Genomic DNA, 15,191 nt, shown 5'->3' on the forward strand with positions numbered 1-15,191 from the left:
GAAAATTATTGTCTACCAAGAACAATAATGGATGAATAAGATGATGAGTGGTGTTATTGTGTTATTTACTGTATTAAAGTTAAGATCATTATAATCTGGCGCAGTTTTTCAGATTTGCCATAATTACTTATTGTAGACAATCATGCACGTTCGCATCATTATATTTTAACTCTCTTTCGGTGCAATTTTACCCTACTATACGCAATTAGCAAATTATATGCTCACGAGTTAATGTATCACTACAAGAAAACACATAAATAAAAACGACGGTTTTCGTAATTAATTCGTCGTAAAACAGGGGTTAGACGAAATAACTACGAAACCCGTTTCGTCGTTAATCGTTCGTCGTAATGTATATTCCTTCGCTAATTCGTCGTAAAATGGTATCAGTAGATTCGTCGTAAAAGACACGTAAACACTTTCCTCGTAAAATACACGTAAACAGTTTCCTCGTAAACTACACGTAATATATTTCCTCGTAAAGTACACGTAAAATATTTTTTCGTAAAGTGCACGTAAACATTTCCTCGTAAAGTGGACGCTAAATTTCGTCGTTGTTTACACGTAATGTTTACGACGAATCTCCATGTCTGTCGTAGTAAATTCCTGGGTAATATTTATTCAATTTCTTCGTTAAGTTGACATAATTTAGCTACGAATTTGCTTCGATTCTTTATTTTTTACAAAAAAAAAATAATGAAATAAAGATATTTTTAAATTATTTCAAAAATATTAAAAACGTAAATAATAAATCCATACGAAAATATTTTATAAATATTTAAATTTCGAATTTAATATAATACAATAAAAAGATGAAAAAGACTAAGGGTTGTTGTTGTTGTTATGCATTTCCTCGAAGAGGTCTAGACTCCTCCGTTGTACTTCTTCCTCATCTTCTTGTGTGCCTGGAACGGGATTATTAATTAACATTTAAAAATCATCTTCCTATATTATCAACAAATATAAACCTATCTACAAACTATCCCCTACACTAACCACCTAATCAACACTAATTTCCCTAAACTAACCACCTAAGCTAAATTAGATAGGAAGTAGAGAGGAATACCTTGCTAGGAGAAGGAGAGGAAATTACTACGAAATGAGAAAGTGATTCGGTTCGAGTATATATACATACTTACATTTCTTCTTAAAGTCCTCATAACTTTACGAAATATTAGCAAGGACCGCGTTTTATTTTACGACGAATTAGCAAGGCCCGTGTTTTTGCTTACGACAATTTTACGATGAAAAGTTTTTATTTTCTAATTTTCTTCGTAAAGCCCACGTAAATTTACGAGGAATTAGCAAGCCCCGTGTTTTTTTTACGACGAATTAGCAAGGCCCTTGTTTTAATTTACGACGATTTTACGACGAAAAATGTTTCAATTTACAAAAAAAAACCTGAAGGAAGGCACCGGCACCAAAATAGTCTTATCAATCCCAAATAGCATTTGAAACTGATCAGAACTGTCCTAGTGACAGTGCACGCCCTTCAGGTTTATTCAAACTATTGTTTAGTTTTTTTTTATGCAAGTTTAGAATGGGAGGGATGTGCTTATTTATAGAAGTAGTTGTACTCATAAAGTCCTTGTAAATTAACGAGGAAATAACAAGGCCCGTGTTTTTGTTGCGAGGAAATAACAAGTCTCGTGTTTTTGTTGCGAGGAAATAACAAGGCTCGTATTTTCAATTTCTTCGTAAAATCGTCGTAATATTACGAGGAAATAACAAGGCCAGTGTTTTTTTTACGACGAATTAGCAAGGCCCGTGTTTTAATTTACGACGATTTTACGATGAAAAGTGTTTCAATTTCAAAAAACAAAACTGAAGAAAGACACAAGCACTAGAACAGTACTTATCAATTCCAACTAGCATTGAAACTGATCAGAAATGTTCTAGTGACCGTGCACTGCCTTCAGGTTTTTTAAAACTATGGATTAGTTTTTTTTGGTGCAAGTTCAGAATGGGAGGGATGTGCTTATTTATAGAAGTAGTTGTAGTCGTAAAATCCTCATTATTTAACAAGGAAATAACAAGGCCCATGTTTTCATTTTCTTCGTAAAATCGTCGTAAATTTACGAGGAAATAACAAGGCCCGTGTTTTCATTTTCGTCGTAAAATCGTCGTAAATTAACGAGGAAATAACAAGGCCCGTGTTTTTTTTACGAGGATTTTACGAGGAAGGTATGCAAATCCCTATCACCCGAAACCCCAAAACCCAAACCCCAAATTCCTTAACTTCATCTAACACTCAATCTCTTCTTTTTAAACTCCAAACCCCCAATTGAGTTACACAAAATCAAATTATATAATTTAATTTTCATGATTAAACAAACTAAATACATGCATTAATTCTAAAAATAAATCATATTTAAGAAAATTACATCATCATTCGGATATATCATTGACATTCTCGTCATCACTAGAAACATCATCATTTTCATTAAACTCGTCTTCAACAGCTTCGTCCGTCGTATCGTCGGGAAGATCTTCGTACTCACGATTATGCGGATCAATAAGAAAGATGTCATCAGTTTGTTGTTCAGGTTCCTCGACTTCATTGATGTGTTCTTCTTGCAATGGTTGTTCTTCTCCACAGATTATTCGTCCACGAGGTGTAACTTTGACAACGACAAACCAATTGATTCCTGATTCTTTCATCCGAGGGTATAGAAGGAAGCTGACTTGGTCTGCTTGCGAAGCTAATATGAAAGACTCGAATTTGTTGTACTTTCGTCCACCATTGACATCAACTACACCAAATTTGTTAAATCGAACACCTCGGTTGACGACGGGGCCGAACCAGTTACATTTGAAGAGGATACATTTCAGCTTCAATAACCCTGAGAATTCCACTTCAATAATCTCATGCAAGATCCCGTAGAAATCTGTTTCGCCTTTCACACATATTCCATAATTACTTGTCGCCCGAAGTCTACCATACTCATATGTATGAAAAGTACAGCCTCGTGTGAAATACATCGGTGATGTGGTGACCTTTGCAACTGGACCTTGAATTAATTCATGAAACCATGTGGGGTAATCTGGATCGTTATAATCAACCTGCAAAAATAAAGAGAACGTTAAAATTAATTAATCATAAATTTCGACGCGGAATAGACGTAAAATATTTCGTCGTAAATTCCTCGTTATATTTATGTCTACTTTACGATGAAATCTTGTTTCCTCGTAAAAACCACGTTAAATTGCGTCGTTTTTACGATGAAACTTTATTATCGTTATTTTACGACGAAATTACGTTGATTTGTTTTTTCTTCGTAAGGTTCTCGTAAATAAGACGTACATTTACGAGGACTTATTTTCCTCGTTACATTTCGTCGTTAATTTTGTGTTTTCTTGTAGTGTATTCATTCATTCGCCTGCCATAATGAGGACTATAAAAATACTCTATCTGTTCCATAATATAAGAAGTTTTACTTGAATGCACAAGGATTAAAAAACTTACCTTTTAGGAGATAAAATTATTAAATAACACTCTCTCTGTTCTTGAAATTAAAATTTTCTAAAGTACGTTTATTAAGAATTCAATAAATGTTTATAATTTACTTTTTCTTTTACTTTATTATACATTTTCCAATAACTTTTGGGCAAATCTCCAAAATAGCACCTTTCTAAGTTTATATCACAAAAATAGCACTCAAAAACTAAAATGACCAAAATAGCACCTTTCTAAGTTTATCCTTTGAAAATTTTAATTTTTTAATTTTTCAAAATTTGAAATCTTATCCCCAAAACCTCATTTCTCAACTCTAAACCCTAAACCCTAAACTCTAAACCCTAAACCCTAAACTCTAAACCCTAAACCGTAAACCCTAAACCCTAAGCTCTAAACCCTAAACTTTAAACCCTAAACCCTAAAATTTAAACCCTAAACCCTAAACTCTAAACCCTAAATCCTAAATCCTAAACCCCACCATTTAACTCTAAACCCTAAGTTTGTGACTTTTGATAAAACATTAAGTGCTATTTTTGTGACTTTTGACCTTGAGTGTTAGTTTGGGAACAAAAACTTGATTTAGTGCTATTTTTGTCTTTTTCTCATAACTTTTCACCAATGAAATTTAATCAATTCAAATATTTTCATTTAACGTTTCTTAAAATTATAAAAAGTACCTTAAACATATAAAAAAATCTATCTTTGTGGAAAAAGTAAAAAACCTAAAACATCTTACTTTCGGGAACGGAAAGAGTATAAATTAACATAAATTAACCAATCATAAATAATGCAGTAAAATGTTATTGGTTAACCAATTTTCTATAAAGTTAAAGCACCTTGAAAATATCAAAACATCTTATATTTTGAAACATCTAAACTTTTCCAAAGCATTTGCGGAAGGGACGGAGTATATAATTTGAAAAGAAAATTAAAGTGTTCGTTTAATTAATGCTATATAGTTACCATTCATTGCAGTTTGAATTTTGAACAAGGACGTGCTGTATCTTCAAAAATAATGTATCTGAGTTTTATTAAAAGATTGCTCATATCTTACGCTCGTTTCAACGGCTATTACCATGATTGTATACATACCTGATTAATTATGCTAAACCTAATCGAAACTTGACCTAATTAGGCCAGCAACTTTCGGCCACCTCTGCTTATACCATCCACGGATATTTAGTCTTTTTTATGTTTCCAAAATTAAAGTTTGTAAAAATCAATGATAGAAAACTAGATAAGCATCCAGTTAATTTATCCATGAAGAAAAAATAATGGAGAGGTGATAAACCAATTTTCACTTTAAAGAAAACAAGAGCAAGTATGAACCACTTATAAGTGAACGAAAAAACTGAAACATAACAAACGAACTAAAATATATTAGCATTAGTCGAACTTATGTATTAAATACGAAGCATCCACACACTAAACATATGTAATGGCACAACCGTACGTGAGCAAACAAAGCAATAATTAACAAAAGGACCAAACTCTCAAATCCTTTAAATTTGATATATATATATATTCAAATATTCAATGCAACCCTAAGAGCACGTTCAACCATAGAACCCCTAATGGGTTCTTAATTCATTTTAAAGTAATAAATTTAGCTTAATAACCATTGCTAAGAATCTCTTTGTTTAAACTGCTCTAATGGTAGATTCTTAATTAGAGGTTATTAAAAAAAAATAATACTAAAGATAAATTTAATTTTAGTAAAAATTTATTTATTAAATAAAATATATTACAAGAAATCATTTTAAACATAGATTTAAAAAAAAATTACAGCAAAAATTACTAAAATAAACAAAAATAATTTGAAAAAAGCACATAATAAATCAGTTGTTGTCCTCGTCACGTCCGAATTTACACCATATATGTTCAACCAAATCAGCTTTCAGTTGGTGATGCATCTGTCTATCACGAATTCTAGTTCGAACACCCATCATATTGGCGATATTTGTAGGGGTATCTGTAGAATACGTGAGATCAACATGTGAACTCACGTTGTGTTCTTGTTGGAACTCTGAAACATCATATTGAGTGTAGCCATCTCGTTCGTCTTCTACTATCATATTATGGAGTATGATACATGCTCTCATAATCTTTCCAATTTTGACTTTATCCCAAAAAAGAGCTGGATTCTTAACAATGGCAAAGCGAGCTTGTAAGACTCCAAATGCACGCTCGACATCTTTCCGGGCAGCTTCTTGATGTTGAGCAAATAAAACTGCTTTCGGTCTTTGTGGTATTGGAATAGATTGGATAAAAGTTGCCCATTTTGGATAAATACCATCGGTGAGATAGTAAGCCAAATGATACTCTCTTCCATTGACAGAGTAAGTGACTTGCGGAGCATGACCTTTTATTATGTCATCGAAAACAGGTGAGCGATCTAGAACATTGATATCATTTAAGGTACCTGGAGGTCCAAAAAACGCATGCCATATCCATAGATCATACGAAGCAACTGCCTCTAAAACAATCGTGGGTTTTCCCGAACCACGTGAATATTGACCTTTCCAAGCGGTAGGACAATTCTTCCACTCCCAGTGCATACAATCAATGCTTCCTATCATTCCGGGAAATCCGCGATGCTCTCCGATATAAAGTAGGCGTTGAAGATCAGCCGGTGTTGGTTTTCTTAGGTACTCATCGCTGAAATTTTTTATTATTCCTTCGACAAACTGTTCCAAACATGACCGAGTAGTAGTTGCACCGAGCCGAAGGTATTCGTCAACCGCATCAGCCGCATGACCATATGCCAAGACTCGAATAGCTGCGGTACATTTTTGAAGTGTAGAGAGACCAAGCCTTCCGAGACCATCTGGTTTTTGTTGAAAGAATTCCATTTCATTGGAGAGTCGATCAACAATTTTCATGAACAACAGCTTGTTCATTCTAAATCGTCGGCGGAATATATTATCGGGATATGTTGGTGTGTCACTGAAATAATCATTCCACAGCTGGAGATTGCCTGCTTCACGGTTTCTTTCGATATAAGCTCTTTTTTTTCTTCTTCTTTCTTCTTGTTTATCACCATAATTATTGACAACATTTTCGAAGTAACGATCAAAATATTGATCACAGTGTTGATCAAATATGTCATCTTCTAAATCCTGAAAAAGATTATTAGAAGAAGATGCCATAAGAAACAAGATGGTGTAGAATGAAAAGAGGAGATAAGAAACAAGAGGAGATATGACACTTTATGTTTATATGAGAAGTTTGTTTACATGAAAAATTTTATCGTGGAGAATGAGAAGTTTGTTAAGAAAGAAGTATGAGAAGTTTGTGCAAATGAGAAGACTTGAGAAGTTTATATAATACATTCAACTTGAGTCAATCACACTACACCACAATTTGACAAAGACTCGTGACTTACAACTCGACAAAGACTCGTGACTTACAACAACAACACTGTCTTGTGAACAACACATGAGACAACAGAATACACAGTACAACAAGACAAAGACCCGTGAACACATGTGACAACAGATGAGACATGATTCATCCAATGTCTTCCAACAACAACACTGTCTTCCAACAAATTGTATTCCAACTCGCATGACCTGAAAATACAGAGACAAAAAGACAAAAAACATTAATCCAAGCACATGTAAACAAGACAAGAAAAATACAGACACAGAAAGACTCGTGAACACATACACACAGCTTTTTTAAAACATATATATCAAGTTGAGAAACCGAACATAAGAATTTATATTATTAATGTGGAGAGACAGAAACTTGCAAAACAAGAACCGAGACTTAAAGACAACACAAACTTAAGCTTAGAGACCAACAAACAAGTAATTTGACAACACAAACTTAAGTTTAGACCATACTTTAAACAACACAAACTTAAGTTTATACTATAACTAATTTGACATAAGCTCATCAATTAGCTTCTTCTTCAAATCTTCTTCATACTCGGGTAGATCTGCTTTGCCAACTAATGAGTCAAGTAGCTTCATCTTTGGCATCCTCTCTTTGACAGCCAAATCTTCCTTCCTGATCCTCCACATACTCTCCAACTCATCCAGCGCCTTACCATCTCCCATCGTCTTCTTACCGTGGCGCTTTGAAGCCTTAACACCAAGGGGACGCATAGTTGCTTGCTCAGCTTCACCAGTGGTGGTTTCAAACGCGTAAGAGCTTGCTGATTGTGCACTCTCATCAAACTTCCTCTTTTTGCCGCTTGCTGTGGTTTTAGAACTACACAATTCACACCATTTCTGGTCATTCCTCAACTCCTTCCATGCGTGCTCAAGAGTAAACTTCTTCTTGTGGTTGTTGTAGTAGATCTCATGCGCATGTTTGAGAACATCGTTCTCATTTTGGCCGCTACTCTTCTCCCTAGTTGCTGATTCATACGCCCCACAAAATTTGTTTACTTGGTCATTTATCTTCTGCCACCTTTGCTTACAATGAAGTGGCTGTCTAGTTTCAGAACCTGCAACTTTGAGACTTGCTGCAAAGTATGCAGCAATCCTTTTCCAGAACTTACCAGCTCTTTGCTCGTTAGCTACCACCGGGTCTTTGCTTTTGTTTAGCCAAGCGCTAATGAGGGCAACATCATCAACTGGCGACCACACCCTCCTTTCTTTACGGTCTGCAGGGACTTGGGAGGAAGAGACTTTGACACTGTCTTGGACATAACCAAAGACAGTGTCTTGCTGACTATTCAGAAGATCAACAAAGTTTCCAAACGGTGTATATGAATTGGAATCCATATCCGAAAGGCTCAAGAGAGAAACAACAGAGATAAACAATAGAGAGAAATAAAAGAAATAACGAAAAGAGAGAAAGCTTTGATAGATGGAAGAGAAGAATGACGGTTTTAATAAAAGAGAAGAAGGGAAAAAGGGAAGAAGGAAACAAGTATTGATCACCATTGATCAACACCCAACCATTTCGAGAAGACAGTTTTCTAACCCATTAATCACACATCACCTTTGCTTTCTATCTAACCACAACATTAATGACCACAAGTAAATATCTCTCTAACCACAACATTAATTACCAACCGTTCAATTGAAACCAAAATGACAAACAATTTTCAAGTCAGACAGACAAACCAAAAACACATAATAGACACTATTCAATCCGAGCACAAACTAGAGTCAATTTAGTTCATAGACACAAACCAAAAGCACCATCAATTCAGTTCAGAGACACAAAGCAGAAGCACCATCAATTCGGTTCAATTCAAACCATTTCGACAAACAATCCAGTTCAGACACACAAACCAAATGCTAAATCAATTCAGTTCAGATAAACAGACTTAATCAATTCGACAACCATTCCAATTCAGATAAGACAAACAGACTAAACCAATTTAGTTCAGCGATAAAGATGTGTGTTACCTTTATTGCCATTGTAGTCGAACGTTGATGAACCTTCATGTTTGTTGATCCGTAAGACGAACATCAATATCCTCTTGATCGGAACCATCTCAACAGACAGAGAAACAAAACAAAATAAAAGTGGATCAGAGGTGACCGATTACAATAACAGACATCAAAAGCCAGATCATACGAAGCAAACACATCACAAATACAGAGAAAGACCAAAAATCTAAGACATGCATGAGTTGAAAGAGAGATACTCTGCTTTACCTTTCGCTTCGGCGACTTCAGCCGTGGAGGGAGAGATAGAGGTTTTCAACCGTCGAGGAGCGCCGTCGAGCCACAGAAACAGAAGCCGTGATTCTTCTCCGAGGAGAGATGATGAAAGAGAGGCAGAGTGGTGGAGAGAGCTAGAGAGACGCATCGTCGTCTATCGAATAGGCCACAATCGACGCCTCCACCGCCAGATACGAGGTTCTCACCGTCACATACGCCGACGTCTTCAACCGATCGATGAGAAATCGATCAACACCGGCGGATTCGTCGAGGTGAGGTGAAGAGACGAGGTTTCGTCTACGCGAAGGAGAGAGAAGCCGTGTGTTTGTCAAAAAAGAGCGAAAGAGGTGTGCCCAATAGCGAACACGTGTCCACAAGATGCGGTTCTTCTTCCCCTTATTTAAGCGCCGCTTCCACTCATTAATCCCATTTATCTTTTTTCTTAAATCCAAAATTAAACTAAGCACCCCCTTAACAACCCGCGTTGAAAGTGCTCTAATTTGATAGTCGATTATACAGCTTCATTGGAAATTAGGCAGTCTTAACCACATGTTTTATACGATTGGGACAACTAAAATGTTGTGGATATTCGAATGCTTATTATGCTTTCTAAAATACATGTTGTTGCTCATCACAAAAGTTTAAATTATCTAACAAACATATTATATTGAGCCAGAAGATGACAGTCCACAAAATAAAAGAAACGCTTTTGCTTTTCTCCCCGAATAAAACACATTCGCTCGAATAATTTTCCCCCCTTTATCCGTAGTGGAAGCCAAGCCACAACACAACTTATTATATAAAGGGGGTGATTGGTTGAGTTTTATCTGCATACTTTAACTTTATTTTTTTCTAAATCATTAAACTTTACCAATCCTGCTTTTGCTTTACTTTTTTCAAAGTTAAAGCCTACATCAAATTTCTATTAATTTTTACCAATCATGGTTTAACTTTATTTTTAAAGCTAGTAAGTTACATCAAAAAAATAAAGCAAACATTTTTCTTATGTATTTTAGTTAAAAAACCTACATCTTTTATTTATAAGCTGTAAAAACTGTAAGAATAAAAAAATATCTATAATATTAAATAAATAAAATAATCATAATAAAAAAAATCTATAAATATTTTACTCTAATTTTAGGTGCTTTTAAATTATTGAAATATTTTAAATAATATAAATATTATTTACATATCACATTTTAAATAACAGTAAACTTTGATAATTTAAAAAATATTAATATAAATTATTTTAAGTGATAAAAATAATAATTATTTTATATATACATCACATATTTTACATATTTTATTTTAAAATATTTGCAGCCTATAGCTTACAGCTACAACAAATTTAACTACAGCAAAAGTCTCTGCAAAAATAATCAACAGTAACAACTTTACAACTACAACCAATTTATCTACATCTAAACTTTTACAGTTAAAATTCTACGGCTACAGTCGAACCAATCATCACCATTGTTGATCAACAAAATTTAACTACAACAAAATTTATATGTCAAAAAAGTATTATTCGACCACAACCAATATGATCAGCTTCCATATATTTGCTGACTCAGAGTTTGAACACAGATATTATAACGTTGCTTTTTCATGATTGTTCGTTTGTTTGGTTTTTAGTTTCATGTACCAAAAATAAGACAGATAATGGACCAAGTCCATGTGCATTGTTCTCACGACGAGGTCGGACTTGACTAGACCCTCGTGCAGAATATTGGGCCCCACTATTATCCACACGCTTCTGGCCTCCTAACTCACACGTGTATGAAAATCGACACCGTTGGTCAAAGCTCCCATCAAACTCAGATCTAACGGTTACGACATTTGACCGAGCAAGACACTCTTTGATTTTTGACCCTATACCAAAAAATTAGTTGAATCTCTGAATTATTTCATACTAGTGATATTCCGGCGCTACGCGCCGGGTTCATATATTTTATTTTCTAATTAGTTCAAAATTGCTTTTATTCTTATCCATTTAATAATGGTTAGTGACAATAGTGTATTACTTTTTTTTTGAAATTGTTTAGGTCAAAGAAGAATATTAAAAATAATTTTCACAGATTATTGAATAAAAAAAAATAAATAACTGATAGTTGCATCAAAGTAAATATAGTTTAAATATAGTTGAACTTAAAACATATAAATGCATTATCATGTTTGAATGAAGATAATAAATTTGTTCATTTCATTAAAGTAGTAACAATCCGACAATCTGCACATGCTTTCTCAATGTCTTGGATGTGTCAATCTATTAGGGGCTTCATTGTACATATTGGTTAAATACTTTGTTTTGGTTATGTTTTTTGCATGGGACGTTTTCAGATTAGGTACCCCTTAACAGTAGCAGGTGATACATTTGTTCGTAAATCATATATTAATTTTAGTATTAAAAATATTCATAATAAAATAGAAATGATTTTATGTTCTTTCATTGTTTGTTCTACTTTAATATTTTCTACTTTGATATTTTGTTCCAGCGTTGGGTCGTTTTCAATTTTTTTTTTGAAACTTGACGTTTTCAATTTTTAATAGTCATGAATAATCTAAAAATCTGAGTGTGGTCATTGGCCAAGTCATTGTATCAGTCCTTTACTTTACTGTATCAAAGACATTTTTATTGCCAAAATGCTCAAGCTTACTTTTCTGAAATATGGCCATCTTCTCTCTTCTGTTTCTTTTGTGTATTTTGACTCTTTTTTTCCTTTATTTTATATGAAAGCTATTTATAGAAATACATAAAACCTAAATTGTTAGATTGTCAGAGTTATACAACTTGTGTCACATATTGCTTCCTTTAAACAAAATTTTTCTTATATACTATAGCTTCTTTAATTTTGTAAATAATTATAATTCATATTACTGATTTTAAGATGTCCAAATTTCAGACTCCAAAAAGTCTAAATTAACAAAAAAATTCTATTTTTTTAACAAAGATAAAATATTCATATTCACGCTTTTATAGTGCTCTTGCCTGATAATCACGGTGAACATGATAATCACGGTGAACAGAGATTGACGGATCTCATTTGTTCTTTCCTTCACCCTAATTCGCCAACCTCAAGAGTGAAGACCCAGCTCGCTGATTTCTTTGATTTTGCTGGCTTTTCTTCTAAAGGGAAACAACCATCATTCAATCTAGAATGCTCACTATATGGAACTCCTACAATGATAAATAAGTATAGATAGTCAGACAAATTAATCTTGATGATGATTGAAGCTATGTGCATCATATAATATATCATTGCCGCTCATAGAGAATGTAGGGAATGTGTATTACAAAATTAATAGAGTATTTCTTTTTCATTGGACGTGTAAAAATTATTTTTAACGTTTTTTTATATTATATTTGCTCTATTAATTTTGTAATAATTTTCCATTGAACACCCAAAAAAAAACTGCAAGGCAAAAGAATTCACCTGTAGGTCTAAATGCCAAATTGCTCCATAATATTCTAACATTCAAGTTTTCATCGACATAAAAATTTTATTGAAACAGAAATAAGATCATGAGAGATTGACATAAAAGTTGTATAATAATTCTTGAACAAAGCATTGTGGTTTCAGAGAATACTTCAACTCTCAATGCTGACATAGGCAGAATATGAAGACATGTGGCTTTCACTATGTACAAAGATTCTTGGTTTATCTGTAGAGCTCTAGATTTGTTCGCATTAGCTACATCGCACAGATATGGACATAAACTTTTAGAACCCAGGAATATAATGGTATTAACTATAAGGAGAATGATCCCGACCTCTGTTTTCTACACCATCATATGTGTTGGTTGCTGCAACAGAGATTCCAGTTTCTATTCCCCAGCAATCTACGGAGGCTGTGGCAAGCGTCTGGAATATGAATTTTGATGTTTAAATGTGGATACTTAAAAATACTCTGTTATTTTGTGACCAGCAGTGCAAATATGTCTGATGTTTAGAGTAGTTGAACTGTACTTTGGTGGTGCCCTATAGGAAGCCTAGGGGGACCCTGTTCAACCTTTTTTTTGAACCTGCATTTAGTCACCAATATTTTGAATGTCAGGGTGTGTTTCCAGTTTTACAAATCTAAAAGAAACATTACGTAATAGATGCTACACTGAGTTTAATGATATCTGAAAACAGTGACATAATCCACAATAAACTTGTTGGAAACCACCATTTCTTTTATGTGCTTGGATCTCTTGGTGAGCTGCTCGAGCAGTCTTTCCCAAAGGCTCTACAATATTACAGTTTGAAGTTGGTGAAGGTCTGATTTTAACCAATCAACTGTGCGTCAGCATGGTGATACAAAGTAGTGAAAGTAAACCTTTAGTGGCTCTCGTAGCTGTGCAGGGTTGTGGCCTTAAAAACTCCTCATTAACCATGACCACCTTTCGATGTTTTTCCAGCCACTGCATTGGGATAAATAATCTCAGTGTGTATAGTTGTTTATTAATTTTCTCCTTCTCATAAAATCAACGTAGTACCTGGTTGTTCATTGACTATTTGCGACCAAGCAGTGGAGTTCGTAAGGAAGATGCTTTGAACGCTTGTTATCACTCTGTCGGAGCTGGAGCTTGGTTTCTAGCCGGTGGAGGTGACTTTTTCTTGACCATTGCATGAAGTTGCTTCGTGAATGTTGTAGCTGTTAGCTTAAGTGTTTTCACTGATATAGAACAACATTAAGTTGTACATCTGACGAAACGGCTTACGCATTGAGCATATTGATCTGCGGCGGCTTTAAAGGAGTCACTAAGCTGTAAAAGCATAGCGTTAATCTCATCGGGAGTAGAGAGTGTCTTTGATACACAGAACTTAAAAACCGTTGCTGTCAACATACTCATGCATCTGTAAGCAAAAAAAAAAAACACATTATATATCAATTAACCAAAATGGTTCCATAAGATGAGTGGTTCATATCTCACATGACCCTGGGGAATAAGTTTGCAGCAGCTTCCACAAATCAGTAACTTGGAGCTCTTTCATCAGCCGTGAAAAGATGTGTTCCCTCAGTGTTTCTAAATCTTGCCTTGCTTTCTCCAAAATGATCACTTGTTGTCTCTACCGAATCTGCCAAAAAAAAAATTATAACCCAAATACAGAGCATATGTGTTTTAAGTCACTGAAAATGAAAACCAAATCAGAAGTTTGATTTACCAGTGAACCTGATCGATCACTTTTGAACTGTTCATAGTGGTATCACGATTTGTTTTCACCACTTTCTCTTGTTAGACATTATATATATATATTTTTTTTTTTGGTCAAAACTCTTGTTAGACATTATTTGTAGAGAAAATATTTGAGATAACGCATTGTCAGCCGAAGAATCAAAGCTTTGATTTTGAAAGATCTTTCCTTTAGTCTTCTACACATAAAGCTCAGCCTATATGAATCAATCCCTAGACGCAAGGTTCAATATTTCTAACAGCAAACTAAAAGACCTAAAAATTGAGTTTTTAACGGGAAGTAACGAAAAACACTTAAGAAGTTGTTTAGTAAGGATTCAGTACTCATCATCCCAGCTTCTTCAACGCCTTTCTTCACATTCCGAGCTTCCCAAAAAGGGAGCAGCCGTGTGACAATTGTCGCCATTACAACGATTCAATGCAGAGAGCGATAGTTGGGAAGCCGTCATGGTTTGGATAGTTTTTTGGCCGTTTGTGGAGAGGAGAGTCACAACGCTTCTTTGAGATAATGAGTGTGAGGAAGCTGACAGAGGTGGTGATGAGGAATAAATGAAACGCGGGAGGAGTGGAATAATCAAGGAAAAACTCGGAGTAAAGAACAGATTAATGGATGGTTGAGACGTTACGAAGATCGAACGCAGCTTTAAGTCTCTGTGAAATTTCGTAGGGGGGTCGTCTTGAGAGGAAGAAGGAAGGTCGCAGGCGTGAAAGGAAAAATGAAGAAGAAACCTAATCGTGTGGGCTTGTAACAGATGTTCAAAGGAATGGGCTAAAGGATTGAGCTTAATATGAAAATGTAATAAAAGTCCAGTTCGAATAAGTGGCATTAAAGAACCAGATTGCACAAAAATCACAAATAGCTTGGTATGGCGACACGTGTCACGAAAAGCCCCACCCTATGTGGTGACGTGGACGCATGAGGTGAGAGA

The 15,191-nt window shown here is 34.7% G+C and overlaps 1 protein-coding gene across 3 annotated transcripts; it reads right to left on the bottom strand.

The window, feature by feature from the left end:
- Positions 1–5,779: 5,779 nt before the first annotated feature.
- LOC106446830 (glutathione S-transferase T3-like) lies at positions 5,780–15,164 on the bottom strand. Of its 3 annotated transcripts, XM_048756585.1 has the most exons (8): positions 14,587–15,164; positions 14,002–14,146; positions 13,564–13,924; positions 13,404–13,488; positions 13,254–13,313; positions 13,052–13,107; positions 12,856–12,946; positions 5,780–12,776 (listed from the first exon to the last, which is right to left on the bottom strand). In XM_048756585.1, the coding sequence occupies exon 8, from the start codon at positions 8,353–8,355 to the stop codon at positions 7,339–7,341; it is 1,017 nt and encodes a 338-aa protein (XP_048612542.1). In that variant the 5' UTR covers positions 8,356–12,776; positions 12,856–12,946; positions 13,052–13,107; positions 13,254–13,313; positions 13,404–13,488; positions 13,564–13,924; positions 14,002–14,146; positions 14,587–15,164; the 3' UTR covers positions 5,780–7,338. The 3 variants fall into 3 exon arrangements, with proteins under 3 accessions (XP_048612542.1, XP_048612541.1, XP_048612540.1); XM_048756584.1 differs by having other exon boundaries at positions 12,856–12,933; positions 13,008–13,313; XM_048756583.1 differs by having other exon boundaries at positions 5,780–13,313; positions 14,234–15,164.
- Positions 15,165–15,191: the final 27 nt, after the last annotated feature.

The sequence above is a fragment of the Brassica napus genome, chromosome C5 (assembly GCF_020379485.1).
Source record: "Brassica napus cultivar Da-Ae chromosome C5, Da-Ae, whole genome shotgun sequence".
NCBI lineage: Eukaryota > Viridiplantae > Streptophyta > Magnoliopsida > Brassicales > Brassicaceae > Brassica > Brassica napus.